Here is a 26850-nt window from a genome sequence, read left to right as displayed (position 1 = left end):
CTGGGCAATGTAATGAGATCCTTTCTCAAAATAAAGAACAAAAAAGGCTAAGGATGTAGCTCAATGGTAAAGCACCCCAGTTCAATACCCAGTTCTACCAAAAAATAAATCCTCTTTCAGAGAGATACTCTGAAACATTCAGATGAAATACTTACATAGATTTGCTTCACAATATGAAGGGGATGAGGAAAGTAGATGCGGTGGAGATGAAACATTAATGGCTCAATTGTTTGTGTTTTGAAGATACCAAAGAAAAACTCCACTCTCAGTGTCATCAACAAATGCAGAGGATAGGAATGGCTTTAAATTTTGTCCCCAAGTTTTATAAAACTGAGCAGCCTTCGGGGTCACACAACCACTTAGCGCCCCAAAAGTTAGACAAGACAATGAACTCATTTATTTGCTCAAGTTAGAAACCTGGGGGCTGGGGATGTGGCTCAAGTGGTAGTGCGCTTGCCTGGCATGCGTGCAGCCCGGGTTCGATCCTCAGCACCACATACAAAAAACAAACATGTTGTGTCCGCCAATAACTAAAAAAAAAATAAATATTAAAAAAAAAAAAAAAGAAACCTGGGTGACTTAACTCCTTTGGTTTCCCCAGTCTCTACAACTGGTCCACCACCAAATCCTGTTTACCTTTCTCTTCCATCCTCCCAATACTGTCCATCTACTTCATCACTGTGGTCTCCCACCATTCCAAGGGCCTCCTTTAACCTGCTTTCCACATGGATCCAGAAAAATGCCCCTATAATGCAAAATATGATCAGGCTATCCCCACATCCCCTAAAATCCTTAAAAACTGCTTTCCATCACCTTCACACAGAGTGCTCTTTCAAACTCTTTTTTTTTTTTTTAGGTGTAGATGGACACAACGCAATGCCTTTTATTTTTATGTGGTGCTGAGGATCGAACCGGGGTCCCGCCCGTGCTAGGCGAGCACTCCACCGTTGAGCCACAATCCCAGCCCCTCAAACTTTTTTGTTAATAATTTAAAATTCCTTTAAATGATTCCTTTAAATCATTTAAGGCTCTCCATTATCTTCTCATGTTCTCTGACCCCTCTTTATGCTTTAGCTTTGGTGAGCTCTTGCACTACACTTGTATTCTATAGCTGCACCACTAATATCTGAAATGCTCTTTTTGCTTATCCTCAACTCCCTTTCCTGCCTTGCTCCTATTCATATTTCAAGTTTCAGATTGCTTCTCTACTAAGTTGGATGCTCTCACAGCTACACAACACAGTACTAGCTCCCATAGAAACCTGTACTTCCCCTATCATAACAATATGTGTTCAGAATACTTGCTGTGGTAATTTATATATTTATCTGTTTTCCCAGCTAGATTATAAACTCCAGGAGGGCAAGTGCTGAGATTTATAAGTCTCTCCTTATGCCTGAGAGCCAATAACAAATTGCTGAATTATGAAATTCACAAGTTTCTAGACTATTTCCCAAGTTCCATCTTCCTAATCCTCATCTGCAACAAAAACAGTCATCCATTTAGGCATTTACACAGGGATCTGAATCTGCACAGGAACCTATATTATGAAGAAAACTGGAAACAGAATGGGTATGCAGAACCTAAAAAGGAGATAAATTATGGAGCTGGGGGGGGGGGTGTGGCTCAGTGATTAGAGCGCTTACCTAGGACTAGGTGAAGCACTAGGTTCAGTCCTCAGCACTGCATTAAAATAAAGGTATTGTGTCCATCTACAACTTGAAACTTTTTCAAAAAAGAAGTAGATAAGTTATTACTCTAAAAATATAGTTTTAGCTTAAGATAGTAAGTATCCATATTTACAAATTTTAGAGAAAATTCAGGAGTGCTAAACTGACAAAAACAGGAGTCAAAGACAGTTTTCTCCCATCCATTAACAAGTTTTCAGACACAAAATGTTAGGTCTCTTAACCTCTCCAGCTTTAGTTTCTGTATGTATAAAATAAAGGAAATCAGACCCTTTTTGGAGCCAATATTATATGCTCTAATATTTAAAAGGTGAAAAGACATGTAAACTATGAAACACTGATCAGTTGGTTTCATGCTAAGGTGGTGTGATCTTTTTTACCTTATTAATAACTGTTTAGGGATGTTACAGCCTATTATGTTAAGCTTACAGCCAAATCTTTAGTCACAAAATGCTCCTCAGATTATTAATGGGCAGATTTAGTAAGGGTTACAGCAATCTGATGCAACAGCCTCTATTTAAACAGAGAATGAATTACTATTCAATTTTTGGCTTAAATAAATAAAAAAAATCTTTCATTACCTGTTAGATGCCTTGAATTCTTCATCATTTTCTATGGTATCCTCAAGGCAAAGCTGTACCCCAGGGTATAAGATTTGGATTTATGGGTTTATTTAACAACTAAAACTTAAGACACAGTCCGTTTCAACCTCGTGGGGCTGGGAACTGAGATAGAAATTACGAATGGCTTAATTCCTATTTACATTCACACAATTCAGAGTTCATGCTATCGCGAAATGCCAGTAGTTACCAGTCCCACGCTCTTATCAGGGAGCTTAACTGTACACGTTTTATTTCGAAAGCAGAATTTTCAAAAAAAGATTTCGAAACTAGTTATGGCAAATAAAGTAGCTTGTAAAGGTTTTACTATTAAGCGACAACCAGTTTGCAATCGGCCACTGGAAACCCAGGGGGGAAAAAACTGGAGTAATAACACGTGTTTCCTGCTTTACAGTGATTACAAAGTAGTTTTTGCAACTGCTTCTTGTTCCACCAAATATGTCACGACAAAGAAATGCAATGTTAAAATGAATGCGGAAAAAAAAGGATGTAGTTGAAGAAACAAAAAGTGTGCATCCGTCCAAAGATAACGCTAACCTTGACAGTCATCTCCACTGGGCCGCCTAAAGTCCCCTGGGCTGAGGGCGCTATAGAGGGCGCCTCTCGGAAGCCACAGGTTGAACGACAAAGAGCCCCAGCCAGCAGCAATCCCGAAGGTGGCGGGCTGGCCAGCCCTGTGCGCTCCATTCGAACCCTGCAGTCCAGCCTTGGCTGTGGGCAATGCAGCTCCTCACACCAGTCTCAAGTCATCAGGTGGGACAAGGGCTGGCAGGCTGAGAAGGTTGGGGCGGGCATGCCACGAGTCCAAAATAACTCCCGCCCCGAGCCCCTTCCCTGGGACCAGAAGGCGGCGGGAGAGTCCGGAGGGACCACGTGAATCGGCCCCAGGTCGCCCCTTTTCTAAATCAAAGCATCTCTCCGGGAGCCTTCAGAGGGCCAGAGGGGAAGCGACTCCCCAAGGTCACCGGGCACCATGACTCGACTCTTCGGTCAGCTCAGTGGCCGACACCTGACCACGGGGCCCGTGGATCGGCTGGAAGACGCAGTCCCCAGCACCTCAAGGTCCCCTTCAGCAAGACCACGCAGGTACGATGCCCTCAGTCACGCCACCTTCCTCCCCCCGCCCCGAGGAAGGTTCCCGACGCCGGAGGGCACCCCGACCCCAACCCCACAGCCAGGGCACCGCGGGGGACGCGCCGAGCGCCGCTCGCTGTGACCTAACTAACCGTTATGTGCCGGGCTCGCGGCGCCGAGTTGTGCGTGACGCGGCGGCTCGAGCTGGAGTTCCTCCGGGCCCCAGGTCCGGCTCGCGTCGCTCTCCCGCCGCCCGGTTCTCTCGCCCTAGCACCCACGCGGCAGGCTAGTCACGTCGCAGCTCGCCACTTTGTCTGGCCGGGTTGGCGCTGCTGCCTTATAACCCGCGGGGGCCGGAGCATGCGCACAGGGGGCGGAGTCGGCCTGCGCGGCCGCCGCCCCCTCCCCGCCATACATACTCCGAACTGTAACTCGCGCCTCCAACGCTCACGGCCGCGCGTGCCCGCCCGCCCGCTCGCGCGCCGGCGCCCCCTCCCCGCCACGTGACTCGCGGCCCGGCCAGACCCGGGCGCTGCGCCCCCGCTCTGAGGCGCGGCGCCGGCTGCCGCGCTCCTTCCGCGACTTGAGGGGCGGCGCGCACCTCCGCAGGTCCGGGATCCCAGCCCGGCCTCTCTGTGTCGATTTCTGCCTGAGAAGAGGGGGAAAGCCTCCTGGGGGCCCGACCCTGAGCGTGAGGGGCGGTGGGCGCGCGATGGGGACGGGAAGAGGAGGACTGGGCAGCGTTTGAATGGACGCGCTGCAGCTCGGACCCGGGAAGATGCCCGGGCTGTGGACCGCGTGCGCCTGGCTCCCTGCGGGCCTGGCACTTGAGTGCGGTGACCTCGGGGAAGTCAGCCTCCCTGGGCCTGTTTCCTCTCTCAAATGGCAACAGAGAACCGACTTCCTAGGCTCGTAGGAAGTTTCAGTGAGAGAATTTAGGAATCTCCCTGACCACGTTGCCCGGGCTGTGGCATTTGATGAACGGTGGGTGTCACCAGTCGGTTAAGAGAGCGGTCAGAGGGTGGGGAGACTGGCCAGTGGGATAGGGCGTGTCCCTCGGAAGCGGAGAGGAGCACATTTTTATGAACATGATGTTTGGGACTGGATAGAATTACAGCTCACCGTATTGAGGGGCAGATTATCTGTTAAGCAATTCACCTGAATTATTTGAGTAATCCTCGCAACCCTATGGGGTAGGTGCAGCTACATTTTATAAATAAGGGACCTGAAACTCAGAGAGGTTAAGTAACTTTCCGGAAGTCACAGAGCTAGGAAGTATCCAGAATTTGGAGTCAGACGACAGACCTTAGTTTTGTTATAAGTGCCATTTTAGATTCTTGACCAAGTCCAGACATCAGAGTGTGTCCATTGAAGTGATCAAGTAAAGTAACAAGTGCCTAGATTTCTAGGACCCTTGGAAAATACCAAAAAAGTATGAGAAGAGGTCTCTGCCTGGAGAGGGTTTTCAAGTTTTGGGACACAAATCAACCGACTTTTGTTTAGCACTTGCTTCATAGCAGAACCCTGCCCATCCTCTCTTGTTTTCCTCCCTCTTCTCCCCACCCCCACTCAATTTTCAAGACCCTTTGAGGTAAGTATTACAGTTTTTGTTTTGCAAACGAAGAACCTGAGACAGAAGTAGAGATTGGTTGATGAGGTCCCCTTTGCTTTTTTTTCACCCACTCTTGCCTCTTCCTACGGCAGAAAAGTTTTCGCTAAGACTTCAACATGTTACTAGAAGACCGTATGGAATCCATGCCAAGTACTGATTGTGAGCTATTTTGCTTTTTACATTTGATAAATGCAGAGAAGATAAGGCACTTCAGGTCATTGGGAAACCTGGCTAGAACAGCAGTGTTTTAAGATTGTTAGGGTGGCAGCAAGCATTCAGATGGTTAGGTAGACACAACAGGAGACTGATTCAACTGTGAATTTATTCCCACTATGGAATATAATGAGAAGTGATAAAATTATTCCCAGGAAATGTAAAAGGTTTACAGAGCAGCATAGTGTGGTAGATGCACAGCAAGGACCTGAGAGCCAGATCTCCTTTTGAGTTCCAGCTTTGATACTTGCGGGTTCCCAGCTCTGTACCCTTAGGCAAGTCATTTTATCTTTCTGCCACTCATTTTCCACTCCGTACAACAAGAATAATTCCTACCTCAAAAGGTTTTATGATGATAAAATTAATATTTATTTCAACCTTTTTATTTATTTTCAGTGGTGCTGGGAATCAAATGAAAGCATGCTAGACAAGTACCCTACCCCTCAGCTACATTTCCAGCCCTTCTTTTTTCTTTTCATCTTAAAAATCTGGTGAGATGCTTGCCTAGCAAGTGAGGCCCTGGGTTCCCATCTCCTGCATTGCAAAAAAAAAAAAAAAGCAGATTTCCATTTAACTTAATCCTAGAGATTAACCCTAAAGGCCCTCACTTGAATAAACTTTTTCCAAGGCTCTGAGAAGGGCCCTAACAATGGGCTCACAGAATCATACTGTTTTATACTATAAATTTATATTCCTGCTTTTGAAATAACCACAAAAATTGTTGACACCTCACACCCTACAAAACCTGGATCTTCTAGACTTGGTGTTGTGAAAAGAGTGTAGACTTTGGAACCAGAAGACCTGATTCCATAACTACTATCTATACAATTAATTCACTGGGCTCCTCTACGCTTCATTCCCCAAAGTAAACTGAAGAGGTAATACCTATGAGCCTGAACTGTTATGATAATGAGATAGTATTTGCAAAAGTGATTGGTAATCCTTGGAAAGTGTTCTACAAGTATTTATGAATTAACATTATTATAGTTTATGAATTAATATTGTTTATGTATTAATATTATAAAGTGCATAAAAGGGAACTGAAAAGTAGTAAATGGGTGGCACAAGTTAGCAAAAATGATAAAATAATGTAGGTAAAATCCTTGCTCTTCAGGAAGATTTTCTTCCTGAGTTAAGCCATGAGACATTGAAGAAATAAACTAGGAAGTGTAGGATCAGAAATTTAAGTCTGTGAAGAGGATAAAGATTATCTCCTAGGCTGAGGTTGTGGCTCAGCGGTAGAGCGCTCGCCTAGCATGCGCGAGGCCCTGGGTTTGACCCTCAGCACCACATAAAATTAAATAAACAAAATAAAGGTATCGTGTCTAACCAAAAAATAAATATTTAAAAAAAAAAAGATCATCTCCCACCTCTACTGCCATTTTATAGAAATGGAAATTAACGTCTAATAAAGGTCTAAAAGACCTTTCTAAAGCTTGCCATCTAATGAATAGCATGATCAGAAGAACCAAATAGATTTCGAAGCTCCAGGTTTTTCTTAGTGTACCAAGTACAGTATTTAAGATAAAAGCATTACGTTAGCAGGGCCTAGTGTTGCACACCTGTAATCCCAGCAGTTTGGAAGGTTGAGACAGGAGGATCGCAAATTCAAGGCCAACCCTGAGCAACTTAGTGAGACCCTGTCTCAAAAATACAAAGAACCTGGTATGTAGCTCAGTAGTGGCCCCTGGGTTAAACTCTCAATTTTCAAAACCACCCAAAAGACCAACACATTACACCATGGAAATCATTGCATCGAATCCAGAGAAGATGTTAAAGTAAACAATTGAAGAAAAATGCCCATTAAAAACAGAAGGCATGGTGCTTTCTAGTGACTTCTAGGTTTATAGCAAAATTCCCAGGACAGGTCTGTCTTAAGGTTGATAGACTGGGTGAGTTTGTAAATTTATTAAGTGAGCAAAATGAAAAGATTTCAAAATAGGAGTTATATAACTTAAAAAATTATTGCCTGTGTGAGAAATGCAAATAGCAAGAACACGTGAAAACTATCAATATAGGTGTTCTTCAAGCTAAGTAAGTTGCTTAGTTGCTTCATCTGGAAAGGAAAAATAAAACTACATTGTGTTTTCTCTGGAAATCAGGAACTACTTAATTTGCATACCCTCGATTCTATCCCTTGTGATATAGGAAGGAGAAGATTGCTAGTCCCATTTCACTAATAAAAAAATAATACAGGAGCCAGGCCCACGTTGTGGCGCATGCCTGTAGTCCCAGAGGCTTAGGAGGTTGAGGCAAGAGGATATTGAGTGCAAAGCCAGCCTCAGCAGTTTAGCAAGGCCCTAAGTAACTCAGCAAATAAAATATATTGTTATATTTTACATTTTTATAAATATTTTTATATTTTATATTTGTCTCAAAATAAAAAATACAGAGACTGGGGTTGTAGCTCAATGGTAGAGCGGTTGCCTAACGTGTGAGCCACTGGTTTTGATCCTCAGCACCACGTTAAAAATGAATAAAGAAAATAAAGGTATAGTGTCCATCTACAACTAAAAAAAAATTTTTTAATAAATAAATAATATAATAAAAGGTTGGGGGATGTGGCTCAGTGGTTAAGTACCCCTGGGTTCAATCCCCAGTCCAAAACAAAAAGAAAAAAAAAAAGAAAAACAGTACAGGAAAGGATTCTTTTTGATACAATATTTAATCAATTAAGAACACCCCATCAGGGCTAGGTCTGTAGGTCAGTGGCAGAGCACTTGCCTAGTGTGAGGGAGGCACTGAGTTTGATCCTCAGCACCACATAAAAATAAACAAAATAAAGGCATTGTGTCCATTTATAACTATAAACAAACAAACAAATAAATAATAAAAGAATACCACGTTATAATTTGTAACGATTTAATAGGCAACATCTAATTTGGTTTTGAACCATGTATGCTATTGCAAGACACCTAGAAAAAAATGAGAGAATGCCAGTCCCAAAAACATTCTTTAAAGTTGTGAACCCACTCGTTCAGAGCATCTTCATTTAATTTCCTGTTAGATTTCAAGTGTAGTCCTGCTATTTGCCAAGGTCTAAGTCTGGATCTGTGAAGAATTTGCCATTTTTTGAAGAATAACTCAGGGTTGGTAAGATGTGCTCCAAGCCTCTCTGACCTCTCCCCATTTCTCCTCAGCTCTTCTTACTCCTTTTTTGATACTTCACTTATCTCTAGCCTCCACCAGTTCGGCATCCTAATCAGTTACTTCTCTGGCTTCCTGCTAACATGAGATAACTTGGTTAAAACAGTTTGATAGAAAACAAATTGCTTACAAGAAAATTTTTTTCACCCTTACAAATTAGTCCAAAATTATTATTTCTGACCACTGTTTTTTTTGTGTGTGTTTGGTAATTTTGGTGGCCAGGGATTTGTTTTCCTGCTTCTTTAGATCTTTGAGGATTTTTTTTTTATACACATACATATAAGCAAGTTTTTCAGGGATTTATAATACTATTTTCTAGTGTGTGTGTGTGTGTGTGTGTGTGTGTGTGTGTGTATGTATGGTGCTCAGGGCCTCACACATGCTAGAAAAATCCTATACCTCTGAGATATAGCCTATATTTTAAAATATTGATAGTATGGGACATTTACATTGTTTCCTTATAATTTTCTAAAATTAATTTAGATTTAAGAACAAAATTTTAAAAAATTATAATAAAGTGTAATGATTAAGACTTTAAGGGCAGCAAGACATTCTATATAGAAAACAAGTACTTGGGAATATTTCTTTTTTAAATTTTGTTTTTAATATTTTTTAGTTGTGGTTAAACACAATACATTTTATTTATCTTTATGTGGTACTACGGATCAAACCCAGGGCCGAGCCACAACCCCAGCCCAAGAGAATATTCCTTTTTGACCTATTTATCCTCTAATTCAGTTTGTTTTCACCCAGATCACCCAATCCTCTCTTTATTGCATTTCAGTTCCCATCACGTCACTCTGTTCTGTGATTTCATATGGCTTTTCTCCCACTCCTTGTCTCAGGCAGCACAAGGCAGAGTTGGCCTATGCTTTTGGTTACCTACGCCACTGTTTAGGATCTTCCCTTGCAAGCATTCCTTCTATACGTGTTCCTACCTATTTACTAAACCTTTTCCTTCCTTTACTCTGACTAATGAAGTCCTAACCTTGAGCATCTTTTTTCCTTCCTCCCTTCGTCCTTCTCTTCCTTCCTGCCTATAGTAAAGTATTTTTAGGCAGATGTAATGAGTGCAGATTAATAAAAACAATAATTTGATGACAGCTAAGATTTATGGAATACTTAATATTTGCCAGCATTAGTTGGATGCAGTGGCACACACCTGTAATCCCCATGATTCAGGAATCTGAGGCAGAAGGATTGCAAGTTCAAGGTCAGCCTCAATAACTTAGACCCTCAGCAGGTTAGCAAGATCCTTTCTTAAAAAATAAAAAGGAAATGGGCCATGTATGTATAATACATCAAAACATACTCTACTGTTATGTATATCTAAAAAAAAAAAGGAATGGGGATGTACTCAGAGGCAAGGTACCCCTGGGTTCAATTATGTATATCTAATCTACACATGCATACATACAGACATACACACATATGCCTGCATGCCAGGCTTTATTCTAAGTACTTGGTATGTATTGACTCATTAACTCCTCACAAAGATGCTGTAAACTAGATACTGCTATAATCCCATTTTATAAACAAATACAGAGAAATTAAGTATCTTCCAAAGATCATATAGTAAGAAATAGTCATCATAGCCGGGCATGGTGGTGCAAACCTGAAATCCCTGCAGCTCAGGGGGCTGAGGCAGGAGGATTGCAAGTTCAAAGCCAGCCTCAGCAAAAGCGAGGTGCCAAGCAACTCAGTGAGACCCTGTCTCTAAATAAAATACAAAATAGGGCTGGGGTATGTCTCAGTGGTTGAGTGCTCCTGAGTTCAATCTATGATACACCCCCTACAAAAAAAGAATCATCATGGTGCTGCATGTCTGTAATCCCAGCAGCTCAAGAGGCAGAGGCAGGAGAATCTCATGAGTTCAAAGCCAGAATCAGCAACTTATTGAGGCCTGAAGCAACTTAGTGAGTCCTGTTTCTAAATAAAAAATATTTTTAAAGGGGCCGGGTTCCTCACCTTGAGCCCCAAGGAATGGAGCTGGCTGGCTGTGTGCTGAGATCTCTGAAACCACAAGCTCCCAAACACAAAAGGCCAAAATAGCCAAATTGTATTTCTCCTCAGTTTGGATGTGGAAAATGGGGGGGGGGGGGGATGGAATCCAGAGCCTCACAGGTGCTAGGTTTCCTATCTTTCCTTCCCATCAGTTATAAAGCAACTTTATAATGCAGCAGCAGAGATGTATCTACTGTTATTGTAAACTCAAAATATTGAAAACCTGAATGTGCTCAGTGCAGGTAGCACTCAACAAACAACCAGGATTGTTACCTACAGGCCATAGCCTTTCTGTTTAGCTGATCTGTATAACTCTTCACTCAGTTTGGAACAAGTAATTAAAAGTCATTTATCTGTGGAAAAAAGCTGGGGGAGTGTGGCTGGGGATGTGGTTCAGTGGTTAAGTACTCCTGGGTTCAATCCCCAGTATTTAAAAAAAAAGAAAAAGAAACAGTCATCATTTATTTTTCACCAAAAATAAATGAATAGAATTGTCATTTGCAACTACTAAAACCATAGGAGACAAATGCAAAGAGTTTGAGGCCCTCTTGACTTAGAAAGACCCTTGGTAGAGGGCTGGGGATGAGGCTCAAGCGGTAGCGCGCTCGCCTGGCATGCGTGCCACCCGGGTTCGATCCTCAGCACCACATACCAACAAAGGTGTTGTGTCCGCCGAGAACTAAAAAATAAATATTAAAAATTCTCTCTCTCTCTCTCCTCTCTCACTCTCTCTTTAAAAAAAAAAGACCCTTGGTAGAGCTAAACAAACTTTCCAGGTGTGGTGGCTCATGCCTATCATCCCAATGACTCCAAAAGCTGAGTCAGGAAGAGTGCAAGTTCAAAGTCAGCCTCAGCAACTTCACAAGACACTAAGCCACTTAGTGAGACCCTGTCTTAACATTGGAAATAAAAAGGGCTGGGAATATAGCCCAATAGTAAAGTACCCCTGGGTTCAACCCCTAGGACAAAAAAAAAGAAAGAAAGAAAAGAAAATGAACTAAGCAATGATTATGAAAGCTGCCTTTGAAATCAGAAGGTGCACTATGGGAAACTGACCAATACATATCTGAATTTGGAGCAGTTATGTGTCTCTAGGCAACTAAGTTGTGGGTAAGGATATTAGGACATGTTTTTTTTCAACACCTTTATTTCAGGTCACTCAGCATAAAGCATAGAACTCAATTTGAGATTACTTCTAAGAGTCCCAAATCTGCCGGGAGGCCCTGCACTACACATTACAAGTCCAGGGGTTATCAAACCTACTCTGAGCTGTATATAAATAAAGACTTCCCTGCCCTACCTTTTGAACAAGTGTTGAATTCAGATGTTATGCCTGTTGTACTCTAAAATAGGGTTTTTTTGTGGGGGGGTCATTTAATAAAGACATACCACTGTGGATACGTTATAACAGTTTCCCTAAATAAGGTAGATGTTCTCATTATTGCTCAAAGAAGAGAATGCTCACACGGAAAAACTTGGAATGTGGAACAGTTGGAAGGTGGCTCACCTAAAAAAGGTGTGTATTTAGAGAAGTTAAGTACTGTTGAGGACCCTCCTCATCCATACAGGGAAATGGTCCCTACCACAATTAGTAATCTATTCCTGGAGAACTAAGAATGAAGGTAAACATTCATGTTTTGTAAGTCTTTTCATCTGAGTATCACTCTACTTATTCCTGAACTTAATCTAAACCAAGATTCAAACTGAAAAACCTTCAAGGACTAGGAAAAAATTAATGAGCCCAGTATAATATAATAAGGAATGGTAAGCAGTGTGAGGAGAATCCATACCCTTGTAGACATCCACATTCAAAGGCTGAGAAGTTCTGCATGAAACACTTCCCCATACAGCACAATCTATAGTCCAAGTTTGCTTGACATGTCTATATAATGCATTATTCAGTGATTGAAAAGAAACTAAAATCCATAAAACTAACACTTTGTTTTTAATTAATGTAAAAGAAGAACTAACAATAATAAGAAATTGTGTGAGGGTTAGAAATGAGGAATGAACAGGTAGGTAGGTGGGAAGTCTGTTCCTGTGAGGTTGCTGCCAGTCTTTATGAACTAGGCAGAGCCAGGCATGGTGGCTCATGCCTATAATACCAGCTACCCCGGAGCCTGAGGCAGAAGGATGGCAAGTACAAGGCCAGCCTAGGATATTTAGTGAGATCCTGTCTCATAATTTTTAAAAAAGAGTTAGGGATGGAACTCTGTGGTAGAGCAGCCCTGGGTGCTGGGAAGTCCCCAGTACTGAGAAGAGGGAAAAAGAACAGATGCTTCCCCAAGTTCTCATGGTGCCCATGATGATTTATGAAAGGTCTCTAAGGAAAAGTTAATCTCAGAACCAGGGTCATACTCATAGAGTTAGCAGTCCTGTCCCTATGTGGAGACTTGCCTGCCGTTGTCACCTTTCACAAATTAGGGTTCAAGTTTAAGGACAATTTCCTTGCAGCTTCATTCATAATTTTTCCCGATCCTAGATCCATGAGTTCATTGTGGTCATCATGGCCACAGTGACTGAACTGGCCAACTTTATCTTTCTCTTTTTTCTTCAGTACTAGGAATTGAACACAGGGTCTTGCACTCGTTAGGCAAGTGTTCTACCATTGAGCTACCCTTTTTATTTTTTATTTAAGTTGCCCAGGTTGGCCCCCAACTAGCCATCCTCCTGCTTCAGCCTCCTTAGAGTCGTGGGGATTACGGGCATTTTTACCACTCTGAGCCCACTTACAATCTTCAGCCCCAGACTCCACAGCCAAATGGGCAAGTTCTTTTTTCTCCAGTGTATTAGAAGTCATAGTCTCAGGCTGAGGAATTTTTAAAGTCTTACAGATTGATGTACACATACCTCCCACTGTCTTACCACATCTAATTTAATAGCAAGAAAGAAACTGGGAAATCTTGTCCTAATGGAATACCCTTTGTTACTTACCCCCAGGATAGCCGGTCTACTGAGTTATCCCAAAGCCAAAAGTATAGCCACCAAGCTCAGACTACATTCTCCTAGAGTGACTGTTTTCATCACCCCCTAAATCCTTCATGTACATAGATTTCATTACTTTTGTCTCATGTAAACTAGCCACAGCAGGAACTAGAATCTGGAGAAATTACATGCCATTCAAGAGGCCAATGGGAGGCATAAAACCGTAAATTACAGATGGGCAACCCAAATAGAGGACTAGGTTTGGCCTTCATCTCATGCTCCATCAGGCCCAGGCAGGCTGGATAATAGGTTTTTACTCCTATTTTCAATTAAAAGATTAGTCAATCTGGGAGCCTTCTAACTCTATCATGCAGAACCTCTCTGTTTCACTAGTCACTTGTTTGATCAGCCCAGGTGAGACCATAGGCCTTAACTGCCCAAATGCGCTTTCACCATAACATAGGAGTACATGAATCAGGCTGTAATGACTACCAGGATCACTTAAGAGAATCCAGTGGAATGAGAGGCATGGACTTAGTTACTGAGGGAACTCTCAGTCACTGCAACCATAATGTTGAAGGCTTTCTACCAAGATCCTGTGGCAATCCCATTCCCTCTCCCAAAGCTTACAGGTAGGTCACTAATCTTATGTTTAATCATAAATTGAGTAATTTTTTACTCATAAATACTATAAAGCTGAGATTGAAACTTAAGCATACTTAACTCAGCTTGTGTTCTCAAATGCTAAGCTATTTTTATTAATTTGTTCAGAGTCCAGAGAGTATAAGATGGGAATGAAGAGGATGCTAATCAGGAAAATGCAAGAGTATTTCATATTTCCAACCCTGAGCCCTCAGCCTTGTACATGCTGATTCTTCTTCCTAGAAGGCATTTTTTTCCCAAGACTGGGATGTGTGGAGCTCTGAGCTTGAGGACTTGACTAGTGTGTGTGAGATCCTTAGTTTGATGGGGGGAGGGGGGAGATTCAAAGGATCTGTTATAGAATTCTGTTATAGAATTCCAATCTCTTAGCTCCCATTTAACTTTCTTACTAATTAATGTGAATTAATAAGGTTTCATAGTTATTATATTTGCCAACGAGTTTCTTTTGACAGTTATTTTACTCTAATAAATTGCTTAGGGAAGCCACCTCCAAATCCAAATTATTTATAATATGTTTCATTTCCTAATTCCTTCCCAGGGCTCATGATTACTTGGAAAAAAGCATGGGCTTGCAAATTAAATTTGGTGTTTTGAACTATCTCCTCTAGATGTACATCTCTTTCTTTATTTTTTTTTAACATTACATATTTATAAACCTCATCAATCCATGGAAGCATTCCTCAAGGCTGTTAGTGAATTTGCTTAAGTAATAAGGACTTCAAGCAAAAATCTATGCGATCTTTGTACTTTAAAATTCAGTTATTCCAAATTCCTAATATATTGTCTACTATTAAGAAGCCAAGTTGGGCATGGTGGTGCACACCTGTAATCCTAGGAATTCCTAGGGGTAAGGCAGGAAGATTGCAAGTTCAAGGCCAACCTCAGAAATTTACTGAGGCCCTAAGCAGCTTAGCAAGACCCTGTCTCAAAATAAAGTATAGAAAGGTCTTCATTTGGCTCAGTGGTTAAGCACCCCTGGGTTCAATCCCCAGTACCAAAAAAATAAAAAGCAAAAGCCACAGAATTTAGAAATTACACATTGAGTATAAGATAATCATATAAACATTCTGTGATCTTGTGCATTCTTTATATGAAAAACTTTTCCTCAGATTAGCAAAGCAAATTTCTCCTTTTTTCTTCATCGAAGAGAAAGTTGGGGTGAGGGAGAAAATTATGTATTTTAAGGTAGTATTAAAGTCTACTACAGCCATACCCTAGGGATGAAATAAATTTCATGTATTCTTTTCACTTGTTAAAAAAGAAAGAAAAAGGCTTAATGTCCACAAAATGGATTTTCTGTCTATATTAGGCAGGAATTTTTAAAAATTTATTTTTAGTTGTATATGGACACAATACCTTCATTTTTATTTATTTGTTTTTATGTGGGGCTGAGGATTCAACCCAGTGCCTCACACATACACCACTGAGCTACAACCCCAGTCCCTTGGCAGGAAATTTAAATTTTGTGTTAATGCTTGGTATGACTTCCTGCCAATTAGGGACACTAACCTTTCTGAGATAATCTCTACTAGGAGTTTGTTTTCTTTTCAAGATTTTTACTCACTCCTTTTCAAAGTGATTGCAAGACAATTTTAATTCAGCCAAAGACTATTTTCCACTTATTGAATATCCTGTACAATTGTAGTTTAATTCCTTTTACTCCCTTTGTTTTGTAGATTAGAAGATATACCAAAACAAAGGCATTCAGGGATGGAAGCACTCATAGGTAAAGGCTGAGCTAAAGACATTCCCATGAAGCTAGTCTCTAAGCAGCTAGTTTTTCAGTCTTTCTCCTGGCCTCTCCCTATTGGCATTCTATCCTCTTTGGTGGGGAAAAAAATTTATAAAGGAGATTGGTTCCTCCATAGGATAGGCTCTCATTCAAATGTCTGATTTCCCCTCGAACCTTGATTCTTACATTCAAAATACCTGTGGACATAGCCCCTGGGACAAGAGTCCTGTGTTTCTCCTTTGCTAGCAAAGCAGTGAAACTTCTTTTTCCTTTTTCTCAAACAAACCAAAACAAAAATGTGGAGTTTGGTCCAGTTAATGAGACACCAGAATTGTTGAAAAGCAATACATTATATTACTGTGTAATTAATTTCATTTGCTATCTTACATATTAGTGGTTTCTGTTTTTAATTTATTTGGAAAACAATGTGCTATGAACTTTTCTCAACCTTTGATGCAGGGCTCTGGTTGAACTGACAAAGGACATTATGATAGGAAACTGAATTTTTTTTTCTGTAAAATTTTGATTTTCTATTTTTTCTTCATCAAAATGTATCATTGTGCCTTGGTGCACACCTGTAATCCTAGAGACTTCGGAGGCTGAGGCAGGAGGATCACAAGTTTGAGGCCAGCCTCAGCAATTTAGTGAGACCCTTAGCAACTTAAAAAGATTTTTGTTTCAAAAAAAAAAAAAAAGAAAGAAAGGGAGGGCTGGGATTGTGGCTCAGAGGTAGAGCTCTTGTCTAGCACATGTGAGGCCCTGGGTTCGATCTTCAGTACCACATAAAAATAAATATACAAAATAAAGGTATTGTGGGAAACTACTTCTAAAAAATAAATATTTTTTAAAAAAGAAAGAAAGGGGCTGGGGATATGGCTCAGTGATAAAGTACCGCTGGGTCCAATACCTTATACAAAAAAAAAAAAAAAAAAAAATACACATACACATACACACACACACACACACATCTTAAAGCATCACTAAATTTCTTACAACCTGATTTGTATAGATATATGCATATGACTAATAAATAACTTGTTGATTATTTCAAAGTGGTAGGTGTCAGGATAATAATGATGATGATAAATAGCAGTTAATAAGGCATGTCCTCTGTGCCAGACACTGTTGTAACACTTTACATAGAGTTGCTCAATGTAAAACCACTTATCTGGTTGTTTTTATTTGTTTTTCTGAGAAACTCCTGAGAATCTATATTGCAATCAGTTCCCCAATTCAGTTTTTACCTAAATATCGATGGGGAAAGTGCACAGAATAGACCCTTAAAACTGATAGGTTTTGCATTTGAAAACCAAAATATCCCAGCAAGGTGGTACACACCTATAATCCCAGCTACTCAGGAGACTAAATGGCTAAATCAGAAGGATATCAAGTTCAAAGTCAACCTTCTAAATTTAGGGAGGACCTATGCAATTTAGACCCTATTTCAAAATAAAAATAAAAAGGACTGGGGGTGCTGGGGTTGTAGCTCAGTGGTAGAGTGCTTGCCTCTCATGCATGAGGCACTGGATTCAATCCTCAGCACCACATAAAAATAAATAAATAAAATCAAGATATTTTTAGAAAAAGGACTGGGGATGTAACTCAATGGTAAAGTGTCTTTAGGTTAATTCTCCTTGGTACCAAAAAAAAAAAAAAAGTAATCATGCTTTAAAAGAGTATAAAGAAAATGTTTATGATGTGTTGTAAGTAATTCAGGTTTTAAAACACTAAATGCGGGCTGGGGATGTGGCTCAACTGGTAGCACGCTCAACTGGTAGCACACTCGCCTGGAGTGCGTGTGGCCCGGGTTCGATCCTCAGCACCACATACCAACAAAGATGTTGTGTCCGCAGAGAACCAAAAAATAAATATTAAAAAAATAAATAAATAAATAAAACACTAAATGCGAAGTGATGACTTTTTTTTTTTTTTTGTGGCACCATCCTGAACCAGGGCACTCTACCACTGAACTATATCCCCATATCCCCAATCTTTTTTCATTTTGAGATAGCGTCTTGCTAAATTGCCCAGCTGGCTTCAAACTCATAATCCTCTTGCCTGAGCCTCCCAAATTGCTGGGATTATAGGTGTGTGCCACCATGCCCAGTCAACAATTTTGTTTTTTAAAGAAAATATGCATAAAATTATGACCACAGATATAATATGAGAGATAGATGTAGTGGTGCACACTTGGATTCCCAGCAGCTCAGGAGATTGAGGCTGTCCCATACATTCAAAGCCAATCTGAGCAATTTAGCAAGGCCCAAGGCTATTTAATGAGACCCTGTCTCAAAATAAAAAATTGAAAGGGCTGAAAATGTGGCTCAGTGATTAAGCACCCCTGGGTTCAATCCCAGGTATTAAAAAAAAAAAGTAATATTAGGAGCCTAGGATGTAGCTCAGTGGTAGAGCACCTGCCTACTATGTGGGAAACCCTGGGTTTGATCCAACAACAAATTCTGCTATTACATACAATTCTAATGAACCATTTTAAACTTTTTTTTTTAAATGCTAATATGCCTGGTGTGGTGGCACAGGCCTGTAATCCCAATAATTTGAGAGGCTGAGGCCTGAGGATCGATAATTCAAGGCCAGCCTCAGCAATTTAGTGAGACACTATCACCAACTAAAAAAAGGACTAAGGAGGGCTGGGGATGTGGCTCAAGCGGTAGCGCGCTCGCCTGGCATGCGTGAGGCCTGGGTTCGATCCTCAGCACCACATACAAACAAAGATGTTGTGTCTGCTGAAAACTAAAAAATAAATATTAAAAAATTATCTCTCTCTCTCTCTTTAAAAAAAAAAAAAAAAAAAAAGGACTAAGGATACAGCTCAGTGGTAGAGCACTCCTGGATTAAATTCCCAGAAACTCACACACACACACACACATACCCTGTAATAACAAAAGATTATAACTTCAAATGTTAAGGAGGTTCGTCCCTCGGTAGTAAAGTTATACCCATAGGATAGCATTTATTTTCTTCTTTGTATTTTTATTTGGATGTTTTAAAATAATTTTTAAGTGGTATCATGACTACCTGGGGAGAGGGGCAGACATTCTATAGAGAGGGAGAGAGCTATTTTATTTTAAGCATCTGTGGTGATTTTTTTTAAGCTGAAAATGATTGAGCGTTCTACATACAACAAGGACAAAAAAAGAGGAGAGTTTGCTTGTCAGATGAATCAGAATATTCAAACTAAAGAATGGGTTAGAAACAATTTAGGGCTGGGGATGTGGCTCAAGCGGTAGTGCGCTCGCCTGGTGTGCGTGCTCGCCTGGTGTGCGTGCAACCTGGGTTCGATCCTCAGCACCACATACAAACAAGGATGTTGTGTCTGCCAAAAACTGAAAAAATAAATATTAAAATTTAAAAAAAAAGAAAGAATTTAATCCAACTCCTTTATTTTACAGAAGAAAAAGTTCAGATATATCCAATGTCATATAGATAGATAGTGTTTAAAAATCCAACAGTGTTGAATTTTCTAATTCCCAAGATCCTCGGCTCATATTTCTTCCTTCCTACTTATGTATAATGTAGTAGCTGGCAACAGTGTTCCAACTCTAAAAAAAGACGTTTTGGGAGTTCTTTTGTTGATTGTTTTGTTGTTGTTTTGTTTTTTATTGCAGTGTTCGGGATTGAACTCTGGGCCTCAAGCACTCTGCCATTGATCTACATCCCCAGCCTGAAAAGAAGTAATTTAGATAACATAGGAACATAGCTTTTCTTCCAGTTTTTGAATTAGCATTTGCCAAAAGCTAAAAAACAAAGAAGCTACCTATAGCCAGGCATGGTGACACATGCCTATGATCCCAGCAGCTTGGGAGGCTGAGGCAGGAGAATCATGAGTTCAAAGCCAGCCTCAGCAACTCTGCAAGGACCTAAGCAGCTCAGCAAGACCCTGTCTCAAAAAGAATAAAACACTAGCTGGGATGTAGCTCAGTGCGTCAAATACCTAATACCAAAAAAATGCAAAAAATAAAACTAAACAGTTATGGGATGGGGGATGAAGCTCAGTAGTAGAGCACTTGCATAGCATGCATGAAAAAAAAATGTAGTTACTACCTCAGACATACACTTATGTGGCTTGAGAAATAATGTGGACTAAGAAACTATGATATGAACTTTTAACATGCTCCTTCCAAAGCCTACCCATCATTCAAATCATCCAAAATTGGATCTAATACTTGGTTATAAAAAGAATTCTGGTTCTCTCTGATATGCAAATGCTAACACAATAAGGGGGGTGGATAGAAGCTCATTGATTAGACAAAGGGGAATGAAGGGAAGGGAGGATGGGAATAGGAAAAACAGTAGAATGAATCAGATATAACTTTCCTATGTTCACATATAAAGGCACAACAGGTATAACTCCACATCATATACAGCCATAAGAATGGGAAGTTATACTCCACATATGTATAATATGGCAAAATACTGTCGTGTGTATCTAAAAATAACATATAAAAAATGAAAAAGAAAAGAATTCTGAGGGTGGGGGTTGTAGCTCAGTGATAGAGTGCTTGCCTAGCACATGTAAGGCACTGGGTTCTATCGTCATTACCACATAAAAATGAATAAAGAAAGAACCAATAGAGGATTTAAAAAAAAAAAAAAGAATTCTGACACAAAACTCATTTAATGTGGCTGTTCAATTATAAAGAAAGCATTCTTGTGCTCAGGCACTGCTACCAATTAGATTAAAACAGATTGTTGGGCTGGGGCCATGGCTCAGTGATAGAGCACTCGCCTAGCCTGTGTGAGGCACTGGGTTCGATCCTCAGCACCACATAATAAAAAAATAAAGATATTGTGCCCACTTATAACTAAAAATAAATATTTTTTAAAAGCCAGATTGTTGGGGCTGGGGATGTGGCTCAAGAGGTAGCACGATTGCCTGGCATGGGCGCGGCCTGGGTTCGATCCTCAGCACCACATACAAACAAAGATGTTGTGTCTGCCGAAAACTAAAATGTAAATAAAATATTAAAAAAAAAACAGATTGTTGTTAACATCATTGTAATTTGGTCTTAAAATTTGTTGATGTTAATTTTACAATAGTTTTTATAATCACATGAGATAATATGTGGAAGTAATCTAAGAAATAATATGACCTAGCATTTTGGAAGCTTCCAAATACCAACACTTAACAGAAATCTTTAACATATTTTAAATGATCAGAATATTAGGAACTTTTAAAGTTTTAAAGATTCATCGGTGTGTAACCATGTCTTTTCACTTATTGATATCTCAGTCAAATCAGGATCTGTGCTTTTAATCAAAGAAGCAAAAGCTTTTTAAGAGCATTCTTTTATTATCTTCTCCACAAATAATAGATTTTTCTACTTTTATTTGCTTGGGAAGTAAACACAACACTAAAAAGTAAAGAGTTGACCCTCCCTAGTCTGCTCCACCTAACAGAGAGTGGTGCTTACCTCAGACCTCCAAGGGTTAGCTTCTGCTGTGTCTTCTAAAGGAAAGAGAACAGATTATCTTTAGTGTTGACATCAATGGGGGAAGGCAATAGCTGTACATGACCTTGTGTTCTGAAATGATTCTGACATCTGTGCAGTATCTATTTGGTAGGCTGTACGTCATCACTTTCTAGCAAAGATAGAGACTAGGCACCTGAGATCTGAGGCTCAACCAATCCACAAGTTTCCACATTTCCTTTGGAGTAGGAGAAAGGGGTCCCAATATTGTTGTCAGTCTTGGATGGGCTTTAGAACCCAGTTAATGAGCAGGCCACAATGAGAAGTATGTGAGCTTGGATCTCAGAGCGTTTGTGCTCTGAAACTGAAATCATAAACCAGAACATCTGATGTGTGTCTCATACACAATGAGGGAGGGAGGAAAGGCTGCTGATGGAAATGTCACAGGCAGCTGCTTTTAGCGCTTGGCTTTCACCGAAGAATCTTCCCCCTCTACCACTATGCCCCACCCTCTTCCTGCATGAGAGCCATTTAGGGCTCTTTAGTTCTCATCCTGCTTGCTCTGAAACAGGCTGTAAATTGGTATCTCTTACATCAGTCTAGCTCATGGTTGGTTGGTATTCCTGATGGGCTACAGAAATAACTGGCTCAGCTACTATTTGAGTCAGAAAAGTCTACCTTAAGAGAAAATTGTGTGCTCTGTCCTGAAAGGTTAAGAATATGACCTATGGTCCTAATTAAGTTGTTTGTTAAACAGTGTCCCTTGAATAAGTTGTTTTTTTTCTACAACTTCTCCTGCTATAAAACTAGGCATGTAATCCTGTGGGTATTCATCGTCGAACTACAAGAACGTGCGAGTCCCTCATTGTGGAATTCTTTTCACTTTTCCATTGCCAAATCCTCCTTATTCTTTTGGTTTAAATTGAAACATTAAATTTGGGAGAGATCTTTTCGACTCTACTTTCCTATTGCTCAAACCAGGATAGTCCCGCAGTTTGTCATTCCATATCACTTGGTACTTACTTCTGTGTAACCAATGCCATATGAATTATTACAATATTGTTCATGCCTACATTCCCTATTAAAAACCAAGGGCTAGGTGTAGTGGTGTGTGCCTGTAATCCCAACTACTTGGGAGACTGAGGCAGGAGAATCACAAGTTCAAAGCCAACCTCAGTGACTTAGATCCTATCTCAAAAAAAAAAAAAAAAAAAGAAAGAAAGAAAGAATAAATAAAGTAAAATTTAAAAAATCACTAGCCTCCCATAAAAAAGATTTCATGTAATCCGTAACTACATTTGAATTCAACAACTTCAAATAAGTTGCTGGCCTAGAATTAACAATCCTTCTGCCTCAGCCTCCCAAATTGCTAGGATTACAGGCATGTACCACCACACCCAGCTTCAGATAAATTCTTTTTTTTTAATCTTTAGTTGCTGATACAACTTTTTTTTATTTATATGTGGTGCTGAGAATCAAAACCAGTGCTTCACACATTTGATGCAAGTGCTCTACCACTGAGCCACAACCCTAGCCCCTCAAATAAATTCTTAACAAAATACTTTCTTTTTGTTAACTCTAGTTGAAACATTAACCAAACTTGAGTATTTAATTCTATCTAGAAACTATTCAGAATACTTCTAGAAAACCAACTTTATATACCATTCATTGATTTTTTTTAGCTATTGATGAGTACAATACCTTTTATTTATGTATATTTTTTAATATTCATTTTTTAGTTGTAGGTGGACACAATATCTTTATTTCATTTTTATGTGGTGCTGAGGACCAAACCCAGTGCGTCACTTGTACTAGGCGAGCACTCTACCATTGAGCCACAACCCCAGCCCTATTTATGTATATTTTTTATGTGGTGCTGAGTATTGAACCCACTGCCTCACACTTGCTAGATAAGTGCTCTACCACTGAGCCACAATCCCAGCCTCTATTCATTGATTTTTGATTCAACAATTATTGGCAAGCACCACATCAGGCACTTTTTCTAGATTTATGGAAATAGCAATAAGTAACACAGATTTTTGCCCTCAAGGAAGTAATTCAAGGACTACTATTACCATAGACAGTACTCACCAAATATTCCACTGTTCCTTGCTTTACCCAGCCTTTCTTGCAGTTAGTGTGATTACAGCTGGCTAATGACCTGTGAAGGAAGTAACATATTTCATTTTTCAAGCTGAGGAAGTATAAATTATTGTGCTCCCTCTAACCTTTTTCCCTGTCAACAACCTCTGAGATTACATGTTCTGTTTGGTTCAGTTTCAAGGTATAGTCTGAGTCATCATGGTTACTGAGTTTTTTAATTCATTTGTGCTGCTAAGACAAAATATCTGAGCCTGGGTAATTTCCAAATAATATAAATTTATTTCTCACAGTTCTGGAAATTGAGAAGTCCATGATCAAGGTGCAAAAGTTTTGGTATCTGGTAAGGGCAGCTCTCTGCTTCCAAGACAGCACCTTATTGCTGCATCTTCTGGAGGAGACAAGGGACCAAAGGTACAAACTTGCCCTCTCAAGCCCTTTTATAAGGCACCGATACATTCATGATTAGTGAATCATGGCCTAATCACCTCTTAAGGCTCCACCTCGGAATACTGTTGCAGTGGGAATTAAGTTTCAACATGAATTTTGGAGGAGGCACAAACCCATAGCATTCCATCCGTCATCCTCCAAAATTGATGTCCTTCTCACATATGAAATATTCATTCCATCCTAGTAATCCCAAAAGTCTTAACTTAAGGTCTGAGTTCAAAGTCTCATCCAAATATCTTCTAAATCACATGAGGCTCAAGGTATGATTAATCCTAAGGCAAATTCTTCTCCAGCTGTAAGCATGAAGTCAAGCAAGTTATATGCTTCCAAAAGATAGGCATAAGATAGACATTCCCATTCCCAAAAATAGTAAGTCAAGAAGAAGGGGTAACAGGTCCCAAGGAAGTCCAAAACCCACATTAAACAACATTAAATCTTGAGGCTGGATAACAACCTTCTTTGACTCTGTGTCCCACTTTCTGGACACACTGGAGCAGAGATTGGGCTCCTCAGGCCTTAGGCAGCCAAACCTCCACTACTTCTCTGGGTTCAGCCCATGCTGCAGATCCTAGGAGTAAGAGTTGGATGGCTGTGCCTCTCTCGGCTGGTGCTGCATCATATGGTTCTATAGTTTTTGAGTCTCAGTTTTTGAGTCTCCTGTGACTCCTCTAGACATTGTTTTATAGGGGCTCTCAGCAGTGGCCCTGACCCTACTGCTCTGCTGGGCATTGCCCTGGTGGGGGCTCTCTGTGGCTGCCATGCCTTGACTCAGTTCTCTGCCTAAGCCTCAAGGCTCTCTGACAGCCTTTGATGTCTAGGTGGAAGCAGCACCCTCTGCAGCTCTTAGACCCTGCATACATACAGAGTTGGCCCAACAAGGACACTGCCAAAGTTTATCACTCAGCTTTCTCAAGGGCAGCATGAAGCATACCTGGGCCAGCTAGAACCACAAATGGTCAAGGAGTGCTGCAGTGGAATGCAGGGGGCGGAGCCTCTAGGCCCCCTTTGGTCCCCAGGCCTCTCCTTTGAACACATTCTGCCCTCAAGGCCCTAGCACTCTGCCTGTGATGCCACTGGCAGCCTCAGAAATCTCTGAAATGCCTCAGAGTCATTCTTCCTTTGTCCTGATGAATAGCATTTGGCCTCATTCTAGCCGTACTAATCTCCTTATCAAATGGTTGTTGGGGACAGTCACAGAACACACAGAGACCCTGCCTTGAAATAAAAGTACTCTGCTCAAAAAAAAAAAAAAAAAAAATGGTTGTTGGGACCAAACACTTGGTATTCTGTCTTAAGCAGGCTTTTACAATTCCACCAAACTAAGAATTTTCCAGATCTTTAAATTCAGCTTCTCTTTTAATCATAAATTCCATCTTTAATTTTTTATCTTCTCACATTTTACTATTGTCACAGGAGGTCCAAGGATTTCCCAGAGACCTCAACTGAGGAAAGCAGGGTGTTTGGCATATGTGACAAAAAAGAATTTTAGCATGTAACCAGTCAGAGACACAAAGGTTTATTTAGGAGAGATACATCCAAGGGAGAATGTGGGCCATCTCAAGAATGAGTAGCTTTGGGGGTAAAACAAGGAATGTGTTTCTCTTCGCTGTCGTCCCTTTATCCCAGCAGCCGCCGCCATGAAGGTCGAGCTGTGCAGTTTTAGTGGGTACAAGATATACCCCGAACACGGGAGGCGCTTCGCCAGGACCAACGGAAAGGTTTTCCAATTTCTTAATGCAAAATGCGAGTCGGCTTTCCTATCCAAGAGGAATCCTCGGCAGATAAACTGGACTGTCCTCTATAGAAGGAAGCACAAAAAGGGCCAGTCGGAAGAAATTCAAAAGAAGAGAACTCGGCGTGCAAATTTCAGAGGGCCATCACTGGTGCATCCCTTGCTGATATCATGGCCAAGAGGAATCAGAAAACAGAAGTTAGAAAGGCTCAACGAGAGCAAGCTATTAGGGCTGCCAAGGAAGCAAAAAAGGCTAAGCAGGCATCTAAAAAGACGGCAATGGCTGCTGCTAAGGCTCCCACAAAGGCAGCACCTAAGCAAAAGATTGTGAAACCTGTGAAGGTTTCTGCTCCCGGAGTTGGTGGAAAACGCTAAATTGGCAGATGAGATTTTAAAATAAAGATGTCTATAACTTAAAAAAAAAAAAAAAAAAGGAATGTGGGCTATCTCCAGAGAGATAGAGAACAACCCCTTGTTATGGGTGTATTTGGTGGATAGGGTAAGATTTGTAGAGGACAGTTTAGGGGCTGGACTAGAAGTGAAATCAGGGCAGAGTTTCACAATTTCATGTCAGTTTTTCCTCTGCTTGCGTATTACCCTCATGTTTTGCAGGTAAGAGCATGGGGTCAAGGGTGCAGGCTGAAGGAGTGGTCTGGGTTGCTTAGGAGTTCCAAAGGTTCATGGGCGTTTCCTGCATTTCAGTGGGTCAGCTTATCTTTCCTTCCCTTTTCTGTATCCCCAAATCCCTATCTCACTATAAGCAGTCAAAAGAAGCCATGCAGACTCCTCAGTCCTTTCCTTAGATATTTCTTCCATTATCTGGGCATGGTGGCAGAAGCCCATAATTCCAGCGACTCAGGAGGTTGAGGCAGGAGGATTACAAGTTGGAGGCAAGCCTCAGCAATTTAGCAAGGTCTTAAGCAACTTAATGAGATCCCATCTCAAAAAATAAGAAAGGTTTCGATCACTAGTACAAAAAAAAAAAAGATATTTTTCATCAAATATCCTAGTTTCATTGCTTACAAGTTCTGCTTCCACAAAGCATTCAGCTAAGTTCATTGTCTTTTTTTTTTTTTTTAGTTTTAGATGGACACAATTCCTTTATTTTGTTTTTATTTATTTTTATGTGGTGCTGAGAATCGAACCCAGTGCCTCACAGTGTGAGGCAAGTGCTGTACTGCTGAGCCACAACCCCAGACCCAGTTCCTTGTCATTTTATAACAATCATGGCCTTTCTTCCAGTTTCAAGGACTTTGTTTTTCACCTGTGACCTCATCAAAATGGTTTTTATTGTCTGTATTTCTACTAATGTTCTCATCCCAATCACTTAAGTAATCTCTGGAGATTTGGGCTCTCTCTACAGCTCTCATCTTCTGCGCCCCACCTGAATTGTCCTTAATGCTGTGTTCATGGTGACCTAGGTTTTTATAGCATGTACCTCCAAACTCTTCCAGCTTCCACCCA

General features: G+C 40.6%; 2 protein-coding genes, 1 long non-coding RNA gene and 1 pseudogene across 10 annotated transcripts in view; 2 read left to right on the top strand and 2 right to left on the bottom strand.

Annotated features, from left to right (window-relative positions):
• The window catches only part of SLC16A1 (solute carrier family 16 member 1), a 34593-nt gene extending 30721 nt beyond the window's left edge, over positions 1-3872 (bottom strand). Inside the window, exons 1-2 of one of the 6 annotated variants that reach the window (XM_081306104.1) lie at positions 3532-3872; positions 2267-2319 (exon numbers count right to left, since the gene is read on the bottom strand). In XM_081306104.1, coding sequence (XP_081162230.1) covers positions 2267-2294 — 28 coding nt within the window. In that variant the 5' untranslated portion in view covers positions 2295-2319; positions 3532-3872. Of the gene's footprint in view, positions 1-2266; positions 2320-3531 lie in introns of those variants that run through there. The other 5 variants (XM_081306103.1, XM_081306105.1, XM_081306101.1 and 2 more) reach the window with 5 other exon arrangements.
• LRIG2 (leucine rich repeats and immunoglobulin like domains 2) overlaps positions 2326-26850 on the top strand; it is a 157653-nt gene continuing 133128 nt past the window's right edge. The window contains exon 1 of the mRNA XM_081306092.1: positions 2326-3391. Within this exon, the coding sequence (XP_081162218.1) occupies positions 3279-3391 (113 nt within the window). The 5' untranslated portion in view covers positions 2326-3278. The remainder of the gene's footprint in view (positions 3392-26850) is intronic.
• Positions 7825-23601, bottom strand: LOC308655818. 2 transcript variants are annotated; one of them, XR_014023521.1, is made up of 4 exons: positions 23496-23601; positions 23196-23265; positions 21108-21142; positions 7825-8426 (listed from the first exon to the last, which is right to left on the bottom strand). It is a non-coding gene; the product is annotated as an uncharacterized lncRNA (long non-coding RNA). The 2 variants fall into 2 exon arrangements; XR_014023522.1 differs by lacking the exons at positions 23196-23265; positions 23496-23601 and adding an exon at positions 21301-21427 and having other exon boundaries at positions 7828-8426.
• LOC308655816 (large ribosomal subunit protein eL24-like) lies at positions 25257-25819 on the top strand (annotated as a pseudogene). The gene has a single exon. The product of its transcript is annotated as a large ribosomal subunit protein eL24-like (transcript).

This window comes from Spermophilus citellus (assembly GCF_964194105.1).
Source record: "Spermophilus citellus genome assembly, chromosome: 9".
Lineage (NCBI taxonomy): Eukaryota > Metazoa > Chordata > Mammalia > Rodentia > Sciuridae > Spermophilus > Spermophilus citellus.
This window is presented reverse-complemented; position numbering and strand designations above follow the sequence as displayed.